This window comes from Leptonychotes weddellii, chromosome 4 (genome assembly GCF_054177405.1).
Source record: "Leptonychotes weddellii isolate Sample4059 chromosome 4, ASM5417740v2, whole genome shotgun sequence".
Classification (NCBI taxonomy): Eukaryota; Metazoa; Chordata; class Mammalia; order Carnivora; family Phocidae; genus Leptonychotes; species Leptonychotes weddellii.
This window is the reverse complement of record NC_138372.1, coordinates 64,499,264-64,517,300: the sequence shown is the minus strand read 5'-3', so window position 1 is coordinate 64,517,300 and position 18,037 is coordinate 64,499,264. Positions and strand designations below refer to the sequence as shown.

Genomic DNA, 18,037 nt, shown 5'->3' with positions numbered 1-18,037 from the left:
ACTAATAGCTTGAGGAAGAAGTAGAAACACTTTTTAGAAACTATGGAATGAATCTAGTAGTTTCTTAATATACACTGAGTTGGACCTGATTGGTGGACGTTTCTCCCCTATTACTCTGTTCCCACTACCACAGACCAACCCAATACATAAAAACTGAAATCTATAAGCATCTGTAGTACCTGCAGAAAAGAAATCAGGAGATAAGGGCACCAAATAGAACACAAGACTTAATATACTGTTTTATCCTTTGAAGATACTTTAATTTTGCTGTTATGATTAATTAAAAAACACAGTTGTTTTCAGCATTTCCTAGCTACAGTAGTGCATAGGAAATTCCATTCTAAACAAAGAATTAATTAATGAAATAACAACACACCTTAACATTTTACATTGATAGGGTACAGTTTACAAGGTGCTTTCACATACATTATTTCATTTGAGTCTTACAACAAGCAGATAAAACAGTCAGTGGGAAAGAAAAAAAATTTTTTTTTTGTTTTTGTTTTTTTAGGCTTACGATGAGTATTTTCAGGCCAATGGGCAGTCAATACAAGAACATATCAAAAACAAGACAGCAATACCCACAAGCCACAATATCTTTTTTTGGTAGGTTGACAGTTTGATATCAATTGGATATTTAGCATCAGTGAAGGAGGAAGGAATCAAAACAGACATGAGGTCCTCATGATATTCAAAAAACTGTAAGAACCCTCTAAGAGATAAGGAGAAGAAAGAGAAGAAAGGCCCTAAAATATCGCCTTACCAAGACTTACTTCAAAGCACATTATCCCTTCAAACTGTCAAATAAAAAGAATCCTGTCATGACATGTGAAAATTAGAAAAGGCCTTAGAAACTGCCTAATGGAACTCATTTTGAAGAGCTAAGGCCAAGGTCATGCTGCCTGTGACAGACCAGCCTGAGACCCATGTCTTTGACTTCGAATCAGGGGGTCCTTCCTCTGCAATGCCATCTCCTTATTATTTACTGAGGAAAAATGTAATTTCTTCTGTTTCAAATAATGTAATCTGAGGTTAAATACTGATTCATTCCACTTATTTCTTATTCAAGTTTTTATCTTGTTCTTGGCTAAATTGTGGCTAAAACTGTGAGTTTTATATAACTTTAAGATATTCTAATTCAGTGTACTTGATTGGCTGGAAATAGACTCCCTTGACATATCTGAAAGCTTGCTCATGTCCTTTAAATGGAGAGTAAAATGGGCATGGCGAAATAGCCCTCAAAACCAATGTACGCCTAGGGGTCATCTACCTAGGCAGAGTTTACAGCAAGTTGTGCAGGGCAATAGTAATTTTATTTAAAACATTTTTTTTTAGAACTTACAGAAATCTTTTTAATTGCTGAAAACTAAAATGTAATAATCAAATTGTCATCCCCATGATTTATTAAAATAATTTTACAATAATATACAATAAAGCTACCATAGAATTTGTAGCATACACATAGAATACAATGATCAGCATGTTCTTGGGCCAAAAACTAATTAAAATATTTTATACAAGTGATGTTTTAAATTTATTAACATGATGATATATTTTTGTCACATAAAACTTGATACAGCGAAGTATTTCATATTTTTGTTGCACATTTTAAATATAGGTGGACCAACTGAAATCAGTATCAGCTTTTAAATGACATAACCATGCAAAAACACTTGACAACCAAAAGATGTACAGATTGATGCAGAGAATATTCCAGACAGGCTTTTTTAAATGTCTTCAAAGGTTTTACAAGGGTACAGAGGAAAAGAAGTAGAGTCAGTGACCTGCACCAATAATGAAGCAAATAGAATGCTTATATACACTAAGATCGGTTTGATTAAAAACAACTTATATGCATGTAAATTGATCATAAAAAATGAACACAGTTTATTTTCGACTCTTTCGGTGTGTTGTTTTAAGATAGGTCACTGACACACGGAGATAAAATCAGATGGCAAAATTTAAAAGGAAAAAAATATTTAAAAAACGGAGGTAAGCCATGGATTCTCAACAAACATTGAACTAAATGTGCAAAAGTGCTTGAAATTTCCACGTGACAGCAATTTTGTTGGCAAGGAAGTATAAAAAAATTAAACTCAAATACTAAAATTGTATCTGCATGATCATACATTCTGTTTCCTGAAAGAAAAGAGGCTTGAAATTCTGACATGTCTAAAAATATCACACCTCAAAATTAAAATACAACTGTGGCAGTTTTAAAAACTTTGTCCCTTTTCCTCATTGATGAGGCATAGGATGAAAGCCGAAGCTTCAACAGCGCCTCTACCTCAGACTGACATACAGATTATACCGGAATAACCTGGCAATAATTCCTTTTGTTCTTAACTGTGACAAAACAAAGCAAAGCAAAACAAACAAACAAAAACCTCATATAAATAAGAACATCTCTATACCGTTTACAAGTATCAAGCCATTTGTTTGACTCAGCGAAGTATTTGTCCGCATTAATGTTTTTAGTTCATTTCTTTTCCTTTAAAAAGCTTACCATGAGGACTATTTGAGAAACTAAAAAAATTGTCACTTACTTCATCAGTCACGTTCTGTTAAAATACTGGCTAAAACCCTTATGGAGGAGTGAAGGTTTAGAAATCTTAGAGTTAGCTCTAATACCTACATAAAGGCTGGTACCAAGCGATGATCCATAGCATTAGTTTTTCCTGTGAATGAGACACATTTGTCACACTGCACAGCTGGTCACTTAATTACTCGAGGGGAAGATGATACAAAAGGTAGTGAAGGGAAATAGAGCCTCTGATCTCTAGGAATCCAAATTGCTGGGTCTAGCTACTCTATGTTAGTCTGCCCAAGTGTCTTGCCAGAACAGTGAATTCTAGGAAAGTTATTGTTTTGTTTTGTATAAACTGCCTTGTTGATAAGACATTCTGTCTTCAAAAATTGTCAAAAGTTTTGGCAAAACTGAGTCTGAGCTACTCAAAGTAAAAACAGTTATTGGAAGTATATCCTCAAGCCACTGACCAACAAAAATAATGGCAAGAACTACTGAAGGCAACACTCATCCTTCCTTTCAAATATCACAGAGCCATAACACTGCCCATCTGAAACACCAACAAAATAAAATGGAGCACTGTTTGGAGAAAAACTGATGAAAAAAGGAAGAAATGGATGTAGGGGAGGAGAAAGACAAACCAAAGGGAAGCAGGAAAGTGTCTAGTTGTGTGTTATGGCACAGATAATGCTTTGCTTAGCGGTGCCTTGTTACATAGGTGGATGCAGAGCGCACACACGGATGGCAATAAAGACCTCACTCAGTCGCTGGAATGACGAAACTAGGTAACTGCTTCAACAAGGACGGTCTCAGCTCCACCGTATCTCTCAACAGAGTGCAAAGACTGAGTGTAAGCTCTGATGTTATCTTGTTGCTCAGCTTTAAAATTCACAAAATTCTTTTGCACATTTTTCTGTTATAGAGACGCGGATATCTTCTTCTTCATAGTCATCAAAGTTGCTGGTATCTCCAGAGCCTCTGAACTTTGGTATGAATGGTGCTTCAACCTGTAATTGAGAAGGAAACATAAGTGTGATATGATATTAGGATTATAATAAATTTGGTCTTCGTCCTAGTCCCCAACGCAGAACTCTTTAAACTCTTGGATTTCATAAATGTTATGTTAATGAGGTGACTTTTGGAAAGCCCCTAACCAACCTAAGGATGGGCGCTGGTTAAACACTCAGAACTTTCAGTCTTACCCCCTGACCTCCAGGAAACAAGAGGGGCTAGAGGCTAAGCTCAGTCGCCAATGGCCAATGATTTAAACAATCATGCCTACGTAATGAAGGCATAAAACTTCAAAAGGATGGGGTTTAGAGAGCTTCCAGGTTGATGAACAAATGGGAATTTGGGGAGAGTGGTGTGCCTTAAGACACAGCAGGAAGCTCTGAGCCCCTTCCACATACATGTCCTATGCATCTCTTCCATCTGGCTGTTGCTGAGTTACATTCTTTTATAATAAACTGGTAATAGTAAGTAAAGTTTCTGAGTTGTGAGCCGCTCTATCAAAGTAATCGAAACCCAGGAGGGGTCTGTGGGAACCTCTGATCTATAGCTTCTTAGCAAAAGCACAGGTGACTAGACTTGTGATGAATGTCTGAAGTGAAGGTGGGTGGGGGGCACTCTTAGAGGACTGAGCCCTCAACCTATGGAGTCTGATGCTATCTCCAGGTAGACAGTGTGAAGACTTGAGTTAACTGTGTGGTGGTGGTGTGTGGGAGGGGCACACATGTATTGGAATAATAAAGAGGAAAAACGAATGCCTGGGAGTTTCTAAACACTAAGGAAAATAAATTCCCACTATTACTATATGGTAGCATCTATTTAAATTTTTTTGGAGATTTTATTTATTTGACAGAGAGAGACATGGACAGAGAAGGACCACAAGCAGGGAGAGTGGGAGAGGGAGAAGCAGGCTTCCTGCTGAGCAGGGAGCCTAATGTGGGGCTCGATCCCAGGATCCCGGGATCATGACCTGAGCCGAAGGCAGACGCTTAATGACTGAGCCACCCAGGTGCCCTTGGTAGCATCTTTAAATGCCTTTAAGTCCCTAAATAATAACAGCATTACAAAAAGCAGCAAACAATAGGTTTGCTATTAATCTCAACATTTTCATTCAAGGAATGGTATAATACTTAAGAGATTTCTAGGATAATTAACTATTGGCATCAAAATGTTGGCACTTCAGGTTACAGAATTCTAGATTTTCCTTTATCAGTTCCTTCCTTTTTAAAAAAATTATTTGAAAGAGAGAGAGAGAGTGAGAGCAAGCAGGGGGAGGGGCAGAGGGAGAGAAAGAGAATCTCAAGCAGATTCCACGCTGAGCGCAGAGCCCGATGTGGGACTTGATCTCACAACCCTCAGATCACGACCTGAGCCGAAACCAAGAGTCGGCTGTTGTTCACCCAGGTGGCTCATGATTCCCCACTTCTGATACAGAGCTCTTTCTAATATCTAAACCAGTGGTCTCTGAAGTTTTTTGATTTATATGCCTTTTAGTAAAACATTTTTGAGTATATATCACCAACATATGTGGAATTATTTATAAATTATTTACTCACACAACTATGTTAGTATAAGATATATACACAAACAAGACATTTAAAAAGAACAAGGTAAAAAGTATGTAGGACTGGGAAGTCTAATATCATCTTTTAGTTTGCCAGCTGGTTGCCTCATGTGCATGCTCTGGGGACTGCTGTTCTGCACCTTGCAGAGGAATCAGCTGTGCAGACAGCTGTCTCACATCTAGCCAGGCAGCAGTTTAGGATCACACCTGTTGGGATCATCTCTACATGTACAATGATTGCACAGTTTGAGTTGTCCAGGCCTCTCTCTTCCGTTTGGTGTCTCTCTGCTAGACGGCTTGGACTATTTCATTTCTCGTGAGCACTTGGTCAGAGAATAACAAAGACTATGAAAACTATTCAAATTATCATTTTTGTATTGCTGTGCATAGTTATAATTGAGATGATGTTAAAACAAATGGCTATACTGAAGTACTGAATTATTTCTACTTGTAAATTACCCAGGGATCTCCAAGTCCATTTGATAGTCAAGATTTGCGGTTGACCAATCTGTCCAATACTACAACCTGTTTGCTATAGGGTGCTACTTGGCAGATAAGCTGTTCACTACCTAAGGTAAGTCAAGCCCTCTGGAAAGCACACAAACTAAATGAGCAGTAGTAGTTCAGTTTTATCCCACTTTAAGAATAATTGTAGGGGCGCCTGGGTGGCTCAGTCGGTTAAGTGTCTGCCTTTGGCTCAGGTCATGATCCTGGGGTCCTGGGTTCCAGCCCCGCATTGGGCTCCCTGCTCAGCGGAGAGCCTGCTTCTCCCTCTCCCCCTCACCCTCCTTGTGCTCCTTCTCTCTCGCTCACTCTCTCTCAAATAAATAAAAGCTTTTTTTAAAAAAAAAAAAATGTAAAACTATAATACACAATATGGGTAGATTAGTAAATGCTAACAGCAGAAATTTTTCTTTTTAAATATAAATATGAAAAGATTAAAAATATTATCATCTTTAAAATACTAATAAAATGGGTAAACCTCAAGCAAATCTAATAAATATATCTAAATATAGCATTAATTAACACAAATATGACAATAAAGATCATATAAACAGTGATGATAATGGGGGTATGGATGATTTTATAAGAAAATATAAATTTCTGAAATTGACTGAAGAAGAGGCAAAAACTTAGAGACCAATACCCAAAGAAAAATTAGTTTGTTAAAATTTCCAAGTTAATTCTTATTTCCTCAAGTTTCCCAAGGAATAAAAAGACATGGAATCAACTCCGGAAAAACAAAAACTGCAGGTAAGTAAAACTTATGACTACAGAAGCAAAGATCCTAAATAAAATTTTAGCAAATTGATTTTGCATATTTTAAATAATATTTTGCAGGTATTATAATAATAATACCTCATGATTAAATGGTGTTCAGGAATGTGAGGATATCTCATTGATATAATTCATCATGCTAATATGTCAAAGAAGATAAAGCACAATAAACTAGGAATCAAGGATATTCTTTTTTTGGTATGTTTTTTGTTGTCTTTTTTTGATATTTTCTTAACCTGATCAAGGATATTTATCCAAGACAAACAGCTAACTTCATATTTGAAGCTAAAACATGAAAGGCATTCCCATTCAAAACAGGAATAAGACAATACAGCTCAACAGTCCTACTCTTTAAAAATATTATTTTAGACATTCTAGCATATACAATAGAGCAAAATGGAAATAAAAGATATAAATATTGAAAAAGTAGAGGCAAATGATATCTCTGCCCACTGTAATTATTTATCAATAAAATGCAAGGGCATCACTGAAAAACCTACGGAAATCAACAACAGAATTTAGTAAGGTGGCCAGTTACAACATAAACATAGAAATTATGTTTCCCCCTATATTCTACTATAATGGGAAAGCAAATGCATTTGCAATAGCAATCAGTGTATAAATTTAAGGAATAACTTTATTTTTTTTGAGGAATTTATTATTATTATTTTAAATTAGGTTCCATAAAGGTTCCATTCATAGTGAAGTAGAGATTTTGGTTCTTTAAGAAAGAAATTGGACCTATATGGGGCAGGGCTCTCTAAGACTTTACCGAATGACAGAAAATATTTGAATAAATGTAGAAATATAACATGTTCATTATGAGGAATTTTCAAGATTTTGATTCTCTTCTAATTAATATACTGTTATCCCAATTAAGAGCCCCAAATACAATATAAGTATTTGGAAAGACTAATAAAACAGGGAGTTATTGTTTAATGGGTACAGAGTTCTAATTTTGCAAGATGAAAGAATTCTGGAGAGGGATGGTGGTGATGGCGACAGAACAGTGTGAATGTACTTAATGCCACTGAACTGTACACTTACAAATGGCCAGGATAGCAAATTTTGTTTTGTGTATTTTCATACAATAAAACTATAAAAAATCTGAATTATGTATTCTTTTCCATGAATATTTATAGGAATTCCACAGATCAAATATATATTTTGAAAATTAAAAAAACACCATAAAGCTATATAAAACGGTAAAGTGTACAGTATAAGAATAGACAAAAGGAACTCATAAAAATAAAGTTCAGGAACAGACTGAAATATATAAATATATAATAAATTAGCATTAGTAAAGGTGGAATTTCAAATAAGGGGCCAAATAAGGATTATTCATTCAACAAATGCTGAGAGAATAATTAGCTAATTATGAAGCATCAACAAAAAAGAAGTCAGATAAAAAAGCGCTAAAAGAAAATACAGATTCACTAAGTCACCCAAATAGAATTGCTCTTGGCTATACAACACATCCAGCTGAGGTAATGATGCTAAGGCTGTTTCATGATTTAATGGCTAGGGAGTTTCTGAACCTATCTTATGAGATGCAGAGACTACTGCACTCACATTGTTTTGGTCTTTGCTGCATTATTAAATTCTTTTAATCTTTGTTTTTATAATTTTTTCTAAAAGATATAAACTCGGAAAACTGTGCTATTAATATTCAATTACAGCATTTACATTTTTTTCCTAAGGAAATTCACTCACGCTGCAGAGCAATATGGCAAGTCTCTGAAACATTAGGAGTTTTGGTTTTATGAAAAAAAAAAAGAAAAAATATATTCAAGATGTAAACACTTTATAAATACAAATTATCTTTAACTGGGCATTTAAGAAGCAAAGGAGAGAGAAAGGTAATTCAGCACAGCAAAATCTTTACTTAAATGTCTCAATTTGATAGAAAGGTGAAGTGACAAAGACTGAAAAATATCTGATGAATCTAGCTATTAAACGTTATTAAATCTAGCTTGTGCCAATTCCGGGTGGGAGACTATATTTGTTTATATGTTGTCTTTCTAATGTGGCTTCATACCAGTGTTGAAATGCAAACCTTTGGGACACTGTCTACTGTATAATTACCACGATATTGTAAAGAATAAGAGGCATGGGTAGGAAAAATTTGACACTGAAAACATTTCAGGTTGATGGTCAAAATAGACTATGCTTTCTCTTTTATCAGGGAGAAAACTCATTTTTAAGTTGTGGGCTGGAAAGGTCCCTTAAGTCCTGCATAGGAATAATTCAAAGGTAAAAAAAATTAAAATCATGTGTTAAGCTGAAAATATCTCTGTTATATATAATTTAAATACCAACTTGTAAAAGCTTTTAAATTAAAGAAACGGCTCACCTTCCTCTGGTAAATAGCAATCCAATCTGTGGTGGCAAACCACTTGTGAGTTTTTATATCACTCACGCCATTCTTCAGGTTTCCAAACCGCTTCGTCAAATCCACCTGTAGCAGGTTCCTTAGAAGGTCCTTGAGATCTGAACTGAAGTGCGATGGGAATCGGACCTGTACCAACACACCATGTGGTCAAACATACGTTAGCATGGCCTCAACTTCCAACAGGGCAGAGACCTCTGAAGAAAATGCTTTAAAGGGTTAACAGATCCCTTTCAGAGCTCTTTGCATTCTTACCGTGGTTCTCTCCAAGTGCCACCATCACCTTCTGACTCCTATTGTGCGTCATGACATTGCCTCAGTTGATCTTCATTTAGGTATGCTGCAATATCTGTGTATGTCTCTTTCCCCCAGACCATGAGCTTCTGGAGGGAGGGCACTGTGCCACTTTTGGTTGTTATTCCCAGAATTTATTACATCATTTCAAATAATGTTGTTTGTCCAGTTAACAGTTATTGAGACCTACTATGTACTACACTGCTCTCACACTGGATATATAGCAATGAGCTATGACATACTTGGTGAATATGGTATTAATTCTATTCTAAAGATGGAGAAACTAGGATCCACAGACATTGTATAACTTACCCAATCATTAGACTACAAGGTGACAGAGTTGGGACTAAACATCTAGTCATGATTCCTAGGCTCATGAATTTTGTTCTTTATTACACGGTCTTCAAATATATAGCACTCCTTAATTTATATTCTGACTTTCAAAAAGCTCAACATGATGCGCATTCTCATATTGTCAAGTATAAGTTAAATCATTAGCAGGCAAAGCTAGACTCTGTGGCAAAGCCAGATTCATAACTATAGTCTTCTAATTGCTACTTATGCTATTTTGTACATAAATGCTTCTCAAAGTGTGTTCCTAGGACCCACTTTCATCAGAATCAACTGGGAGAGTGGAGGGATAAAAATGCTGATTCCTGGGGCTTACTTCAAATGATGGGGGCATTGGGTCTGAAATTCTAAGGTTTTTATCTCCAAGTGATTCTTTCATATGTGCATGAAAACTTGAGAAACACTATTTGCAACTCTATTCACTGCTTTGTGCAGAAGTTTTATTTTTTCTGTTAGTGACAGATGAAAAAAATTTTAATGTGAATAAACTAAAATCATCATACTAGAGGAAAACTAATATTTGTGTCCAACAACCAAAGACTAATTGAAGGTCGAATAGCTAATAACTGAACAGGATTTGGGGTCAACTCATATAAATTAGCAACTAAAAGCCTCATTTTTGCAAAGCCTGTATTATCACAGATTATAAGAGGGGTTATGTTCTAAAAAAAAAAAAAGATGTGAATTGCCACTATCTTTAGTTTTTAATTCTAAAAGTAAAGTTTTATTTATACAATGGCTTATTAGAAGTTCATCACTGTGCTAAACTTCATGCGCACTGGCTCATAAAACCCAAAATTAACATTAAGGTAAACATGATTTGATCTCCATTTTACAGGTGATGCAATTGAAACTTACAGAGATTAAGTTATTTGCCTGAGATTATAGAGCTAATAAGTCGTAGCAGAGCTATAATTCCAAACCAGGTACTCTGACTTCAGAGTATACACTCTTAATTATTCTATACTGTTCTCATGATTCAATAACCTGAAAATAGTTATTGTCAGGACACTTCCAAAAGACTGAAATTTTCATCTTAAAAATATTTGCTGCACACTTCCTCATTTATCCTAGTTGGAGTAGAAACTACAGAATATGCTGTACTCAAAAGGCATACTGTCTAAAAATAACATGATTTATTTATACAGTGGTTATATTCCAACTTTGCTTAGATTCCAAAGAAGTAACTTATTTGAAGTAGAGCTATCTTTGTTTGGAATAGAGTCTGCATGAACTGTTCAATGTAATGTGCCAGTTATTTTCCCCTTCATGATGTTCAGAACAGTAGACAATAATGTACCACATATAAATTATCTTTTGAATTCAGGTAATGTGCAATAGAATGCTTAAAGAATATACACACCTAAATAGAGTAGTTCTTTATTTTGGAATGCAGATAAAGTGTTGGTATTGGATTAGTTAAGGTGTGTGTATATCTTTGTAATCTTAAGAAGAGTGATTCTCAAATGAGGAGTTGTTGTTGGGGGGTTGTGATGGTAGATATCAGAGTCATTTGGAAACCTTATCATATGATAGGCATATCCTCTTCACCTCCACATCACACCCTCTCTTCTTCCCCAGAGATTCTGTTAGGTAGCCCACACTCACATAGTAAGCATGTTAATGAGACTATGTCAGATCCTTTAAGTATACTGAAGGAGAAATAATGGGAATCATTATGAAAGTATTTTTTCTGTTTGTTCTGAAATGTAATCAGAAATGTAGTTTCTTTGTTGATTTGACTTTCCAAAGAGCCATGTTGATTCATCAAAATGAAACTAGCAAAAACCAGAAAATGACTTAAACACAATTATGTTTTAGATGCAAGACTTTTCTTTATGGTACATTAACTTGGAAACACCAAAGATTTCTATAATGGGAAGAATGACTAATTTTTCCTTCAAAATTATATTAAGAAGAGTATTATTTCTATTACTATTATTAATTATAACTGCTGTAGAAATTGAAATCAGAATCCTAAAATATTGGAGCAAAGGGAGTTTTAGTTTAATTTAGTCCAAACCTTCATTTTAAGATAAGGAACCCAAGCTCCAGTGAGACTACCAACTCAGTTTCATTGTTGGGAAAATAACTTAATCCTCCTGACTTCTACGTCTTTCTGCCAGTCCATTACTGGGCAAACAATGTGAAAGTAGCTGAAAAAGAGCCAGATAGGGAAAAGAAAAAGTCTAGATCCATTAAACCATTAGATCTGAGAGATAAGATCACTGGAAACTGGCATTAACATGAAAGAGGTGTTTGCACAATATACACTTCCTAGAGTGTTTATTTGGTCTTCTCCCCCTAATTATTTCCTGGTTAGGATTATTTAAAACCTTTAGGGACTAAGTTACTGCTGAATTTCCTTATGATATATTCTTGAGAATAAATCTATTTCTACAGGTATGAGGTATAGACATACAGAACAAGCTTTTGACATACACTGTGTTTCAAAATAGTCTGTGATAATTTAAAAAATACAGATGTTTGGAATACACAGAAGACCAACTGAGTCAGTATCTCTGAGAGTGAGTGTCCACTTCTTGAAAGCTTCATGAAGGCAGAGACCATAACTAATCGCTGTATCCAGCACTGTCCTGACATATAATATGAACTCAATGAATATTAAATGAATGCAATAATTCAAATTTGACAAATAATGGATGCTAGGCACATAGTGCTTGGGACATAGTAGTAAACAAAATAAGACAGAGTCCTACCTTCACAGAGTTTACATTCTAGTGAGGAAGAGAAATGATAGACAGTAATTTAGCAAAATGTTGTCATCCTCACAAACTCTTGCACTGTAAGGTCTTTGATTTTTACTCTGAAGAAAATGGGGAATCATTGCAAGGTTCTGGAAGGAGTAACAGGATCTAATTTAACATTTTTAAAGAACCAGTCTAGTGATTCAGAAGACAGCAATAAGTGGTGGTAAGAAGTGGTTGAATTCTGTGTATATTCTAAAGATAGATAGAGCCAAAGTGGTTTTCCTGTGCATTATATACAGAGTGAAGACTCCAGGGTGTCTTGGCCTGAGTAACTGAAAGGATGGTGTTGCCATCAACTGAGATGGAAAGAGCAGTGGGAAGAACAGATTTGCTAGGGAAAACAAAAGTCTGTTAGTTTTGGACGGATTTAGTTTAAGATATTTATTAGATACCTGAATGGAGATCTCAGGTAGGAAGTTGGCTACAAGGGTCTGCAACCCAAGAGTCAGGTATGGACTGAAAAAGTGAATTTGGAAATCGTCAGTTGGCATTTAAAGTCATGAAACTGGATGAGACCACCAATGGAGAAAGTGCAGAGAAGAGAAGAGGACCAAGGCAAGGAGGTTGATAAGGAAAGATTAGTAATGCAGGAATAAAACTAAGATTGTGAAGAGTCACTGAAGCCAAGGGTACAGATAATAAATGAACCACTGAATTAGATTCTGTTTCTGGCTTTGCCACAAACTACCTTTCATCTTTGGGCAATTCTGAATCTTGATTTACCTACATATAGGATAACGGAGTTAAACTAAATAAAACTGAACATTCTTAACCATCTCAAAAATTCTACCAGCCTTTCATTTTTGTAGAAAGAATACCTGGGTTTCAGTCCCAACTCCAGTCACATACATGCTCTATGCTTTCGGGCAAACTCTTCCACCTTTCTGAGTCTCAGTTACCTCATCTTTAAAATGATGAAAGTATACTTCATCCCCCCAGGTACGAAAAGAAATTAGGTAATTTTTATGAAACTGAAACAAGGCACTAATTCAATACATTTTTAATTTTTTTCAACCTTTCTGTTAGAATATTTTAATGATAAGGTGAATTTTGAATCAAAGAAGGAACTTGGAAGACAGCAATATCTATCACTAGATATCTAGACGACTCAAGGACAGTCTGTGCTAGAAAAGTCATTTGGAGAATGCAAGAAGTTCCTCCTTATGCTCTACCTGTTAATTTACAGAAAAGCACTTTCTTCTTTTCTAATGGTACTTAAATTTGGTAGAGTGAAGGAGAAAAAGGAAAACTATGACCCTATTTTAGAAAGACAGTATTGTAAATATACCTGATATTTTAAACAACTTCATCAAATTACATTATGTAATATGTTAAACCAATTACAAAATTCACTCTGAATTATGCAAACTTGATAGAATATTGGTTCTGCTTATAAAGTCTTACACATTTTGGTTTTAGGAAAGACTAATATTTTCTAAAAATTAAGAGGAAGTTACATCCACAAAGCAAATCAGATCATGTTGTTACCATATCCATACTGGGTGATTTAAATTCACTAACCACTTTACCTTTTTTTTTTAGTTTTAGAAATAAAATAAGACCAAAATCAAATTTGTCTACATTCAATTTAATCACAAAATTACAAAGTTGATCTCTGACTGAAGAAGGGAAAATTTTTACTGCTATTCTTCTGCAAGTGACAGGGAGATGGCTTAACTAGTAACAGTACTTTTTATGCGTTGGGATAAAATTTACTGTCTTAGATGACTCAAAAGAGTTTGCACACAGCCAACAAGCAATAATCTGTTAACTTCTGTCCACAAGCATGTTGGAATAAATTTTTAAAAATTACCTTTCTGCATCTGAAACTAATGATGTACCATATGTTGGCCAATTGAATTTAAATTTAAAAAAAAAGAAAAAAAAATTTACCTTTCTAAATTAGGTACAGTTCTAAGAAATCTATATCCCAGCAACAAATTTATCTAGCAAAAATGAGCATATTTATTAGTAAATTTTTCAAAAAGGCATAACAACTTTCATACATTAGGCTTTCTATAGATATGGTGCCAACCTCCACACTGCTTCATAGGACCTGAAGCAACTTTAATCAGCCTGGATCCTATATATAAAAAGAACTAGTACATTTAAAAAATACTTATTAAATATTAGTACTACAACTGTGGGCTCTCTGGTCTGTTCTCTTACCTATGCAGAAAGAGTGGTAGTTACAGAGGACCATTACCCACCCGATCCTCATTCCCTCCACTGCAAAACAAGTTGCCATCATTTGCCCAAAAGACCACTAGAGTAAGGACTGTCTCAAAGAAAGTATTAAGAAGAATTTTGAATGACCACAGCAAAGTGTTAAGAAATGGCCTGGGTTTTAGGCATTGGTAAAGCTGCTTTTGAATTTTATGGAAATGACTACCAAGTTCTCTAAGTTTCTTTAACTATAGCCATAGACAAATAGTAAATGGCATTTAAATTTCCCCAAAAGCATTAACAATGGCATCTTAGAAAAAGTGTAGTGGTATTTCTGCATATGTGTATATTATTTAGGAAATAGAATCTGTGCAGAAAAGAGATAATGTAGCAGGTTTGGGACTGTTACCCTTAAGGAAGGCCTGCTTGCAAGTTTAGCCCTGGGCAGGTTATCTGGGAAGTGGCATGGTAACAGTTCCTCACACTGATATGAAACTTTCCCTAAATAATATGAGTGGTTCACTGTACCTAGATTGTTTGTACAAACAATATGGCTTATGCTGAATATCTATTTTGCTCTGTGAGTTTGGGATGCAGGTATGCACTAAGTAGAAGGTGTATATGTGATCCCAATAAAACCGTTGGGCTCTGAGTCTCTAATGAGCTTCCCTGGTAGATAACAATTTGTTGCTGAAAGAATTAAGTTCATCCCTTGTAACTCAACTGGGAGAAGACTCTTGAAAACTTTGCCTAGTTTCCTCAAGAGACTGCCCCATGAGCCTTTCCCTTTGCTGATTTTACTTTTTATCTTTTTGTTATAAGGTACTTGTTACAATAGAAGATATTAATTTCTTGAGTATTATTATATGCTGAAGTTTGTGAGTCTTCCTAGTGAATCACCTAACCTGGGATTGGTTCTAGGGACCCATGACAAAAAAAGGAATAGCCAGTTAACCGCTAATCAATTACCCCTCATGTGAATGTGAATTTCCCTTGAGGAATAAATGAACTGCCTCTTTGATCATTCTATATATACGTATGTTTACAACTTTATATTTTGTATAGTGTCTCCTTGTACATTTTTGGTGCTCACTAAAAATGGAATGATATTTACTTTATATCTATAATGAAGCTCAGAATTTTTTTAATTATGTAAGTCAAGGACTATAAAGTTATGGTTTCCACAACAGCTGTTACTTGACTGCCTTATTTGCAAGTATCATTTTTGAACACAATATCAACTTTTATAATTCCAAGAGTAATGCAACCAGATAGAGTTGCTGTAGAAACCATAACTGATACTTGTCATGGAGTATATGGCACTGAAGTATGAAATTTAGACTATATACAGAAACTCAGCATATATATTGCTAGGATATGGCAAATATAATGCGAAAATTGTAAGACTTTTCTGTCAACTATGCATTTCTAAACCTGAACCTTGATATTGCATGAATAATTTGACATTTAAAATACCACCTCCTCCTTTTTTAAAGGCAAAATATGTGTAGGAGAGAATCTAACAAGCTGATTGATCATCTTTCTGTGCATTTAAAAATACCAACCTCAGTTAAAATATTGTAATAGAGAAAGTACTTAACAATCTAATTTTCAAATGTATGTATTTCAGTGAATTAATCACTTCATTAAATACATTTTATTTTAACTTTGATGTTACTGACACCTATAATCTTTGTAACATGGTTTCAGAATGGAAAAATGTAATCAATATAAAATGTTGCATAAAATAACATACTTTTAAAAAATCAGAAAAAATAATTCTCATTGAAACATTGGTTTTTGAATGATGTATCATTCAAACCATTAAAGATTTTAAATAGAAATACAGGATTTGTAAGGCCATAATTTGATTTTTAATGACTCGAGTAATTAAAAAATTTAAATATTAGTCTCCAATTTGACTTTTATTTACTAGCTAGAGAGATAATAATACTTTTGTAAGGTAGACAGAGATACATCCTAGTTTGGATTTGAGTGTTGAAACAGATGGTTTTATTGGGAATGGTGCATATGACTTTATGTTCACATAAAACAGATCTTAGAGATCACTTAATGGCAATATTCTGCTTTCATGAGTTCTACTTTAGCAGCAAAAGGGAAAAGGGATGAAAATAACTTTATATCCAATATGGGAAGAGATAATCTGGCACCCTTAGTTAAAAACAATAGTACACCAAACATCCGCTCCTATTTTTAAATAAGTGAGGAAAAATATCTGTGATAAGATAAAATTTTATGTTGCTAAGGTGTTGTTAAGGTGACTCAGATTTAAACAGTTATGATTTTAGACTATATGCAGATTTAAATATTAAGTTAATATTGTATCCTGACTATTAAAGTTTGATGTGAAATGAAAACATATTCATAAGCAGTTAAAAAATTTTTTAGACAATGTAATGATTGGCCAATGAAGGCCAATTCATACAAATGAAGATACATTCATTTTAAATAAAGCAATTTTTCTAAGTAAGTGAAATTTAGTTATGATGGCATCCTTGTCAGACAGTTTTATTCCTTTTGTAAAGTTAAGGATAAATAAAAGCAATGTAGTAAAGATTCAGGAACTTTGTAATGATCTATAATTAAATTATTTGGAACTATTAGTGTAATTTCTGCATTCTTAATTTTGGCTGTCTTTTCCCATGTAAATCTACTTCTGATAATGCGTAATTTATGAATTAGGCACAGTAAGAGACTAACAACAATGAAACACTGTAACACTATGCTGCTGTAATAAAAGTTACATGGGTCTGTCCCTCTATCAAACGATCTTATTGTATGTCTCTCACCCTCTTGTGATGACGTGACATGATACCAAGCCTACGTGAGGACAGGAAGTGAGGTGAATGACGTTGGTGTGTGACGTAGTGGGAGGCTAATACTGACTTTCTGATGATACCTCAGAAGGATGATCACCTGCTCTGGACCGTAGTTGACTGCAGGCCACTGGAACTGCAGATAAGGGTGGACTACTGTATGCTTCTCTCATTCAGTGATTTTAAAGTATTTTAGTTCTCTCAACATTCTTCATTATCATCTTTGGTTCTTATTCTTTCTTGGGATTTTACATAATTACTTTTCAAATTCTTAAAAAATAAATACCTGGCTTGTCTACTAATTTTTCTTGATATTTATCTCAAAAGTTCTTTTACAGGGACTTTAATATTCTCCTGGGTGAAAACAATTAACAAGGGTAAGAAACCTGAGGCCTAGAGATCTACAAATGTAACAAGGACAGCAGTGATACCTTTTTTTTTTTACTAAATTTATTTATTTTTATTTATTTTTAATTTCATTATGTTAATCACCATACATTACATCATTAGTTTTTGATGTAGTGTTCCATGATTCATTGTTTGCGTATAACACCCAGTGCTCCATTCAGTACATGCCCTGTTTAATACCCATCACCAGGCTAACCCATCTCCCTACCCCCTTCCCCTCTAGAACCCTCAGTTTGTTCCTCAGAGTCCATAGTCTCTCATGGTTCGTCTCCCACACCGATTTATCCCCCTTCATTTCTCCCTTCCTACTATCTTCTTTTTTTTTTTAACATATAATGTATTATTTGTTTCAGAGGTACAGGTGTGTGATTCATCAGTCTTACACAATTCACAGCACTCACCATAGCACATACCCTCCCCAATATCTATCACCCAGCCACCCCA

General features: G+C 34.8%; 1 protein-coding gene across 7 annotated transcripts in view; it reads right to left on the bottom strand.

Moving 5' to 3' along the window:
* Nucleotides 1-233: 233 nt before the first annotated feature.
* PRKACB (protein kinase cAMP-activated catalytic subunit beta) overlaps nt 234-18,037 on the bottom strand; it is a 120,727-nt gene continuing 102,923 nt past the window's right edge. For all 7 annotated transcript variants that reach the window (XM_006736935.3, XM_081818671.1, XM_006736932.3 and 4 more), the window contains 2 exons: nt 8,731-8,895; nt 234-3,534 (listed from right to left, as the gene is read on the bottom strand). In XM_006736935.3, the coding sequence (XP_006736998.1) occupies nt 3,409-3,534; nt 8,731-8,895 (291 nt within the window). In that variant the 3' untranslated portion in view covers nt 234-3,408. The remainder of the gene's footprint in view (nt 3,535-8,730; nt 8,896-18,037) is intronic.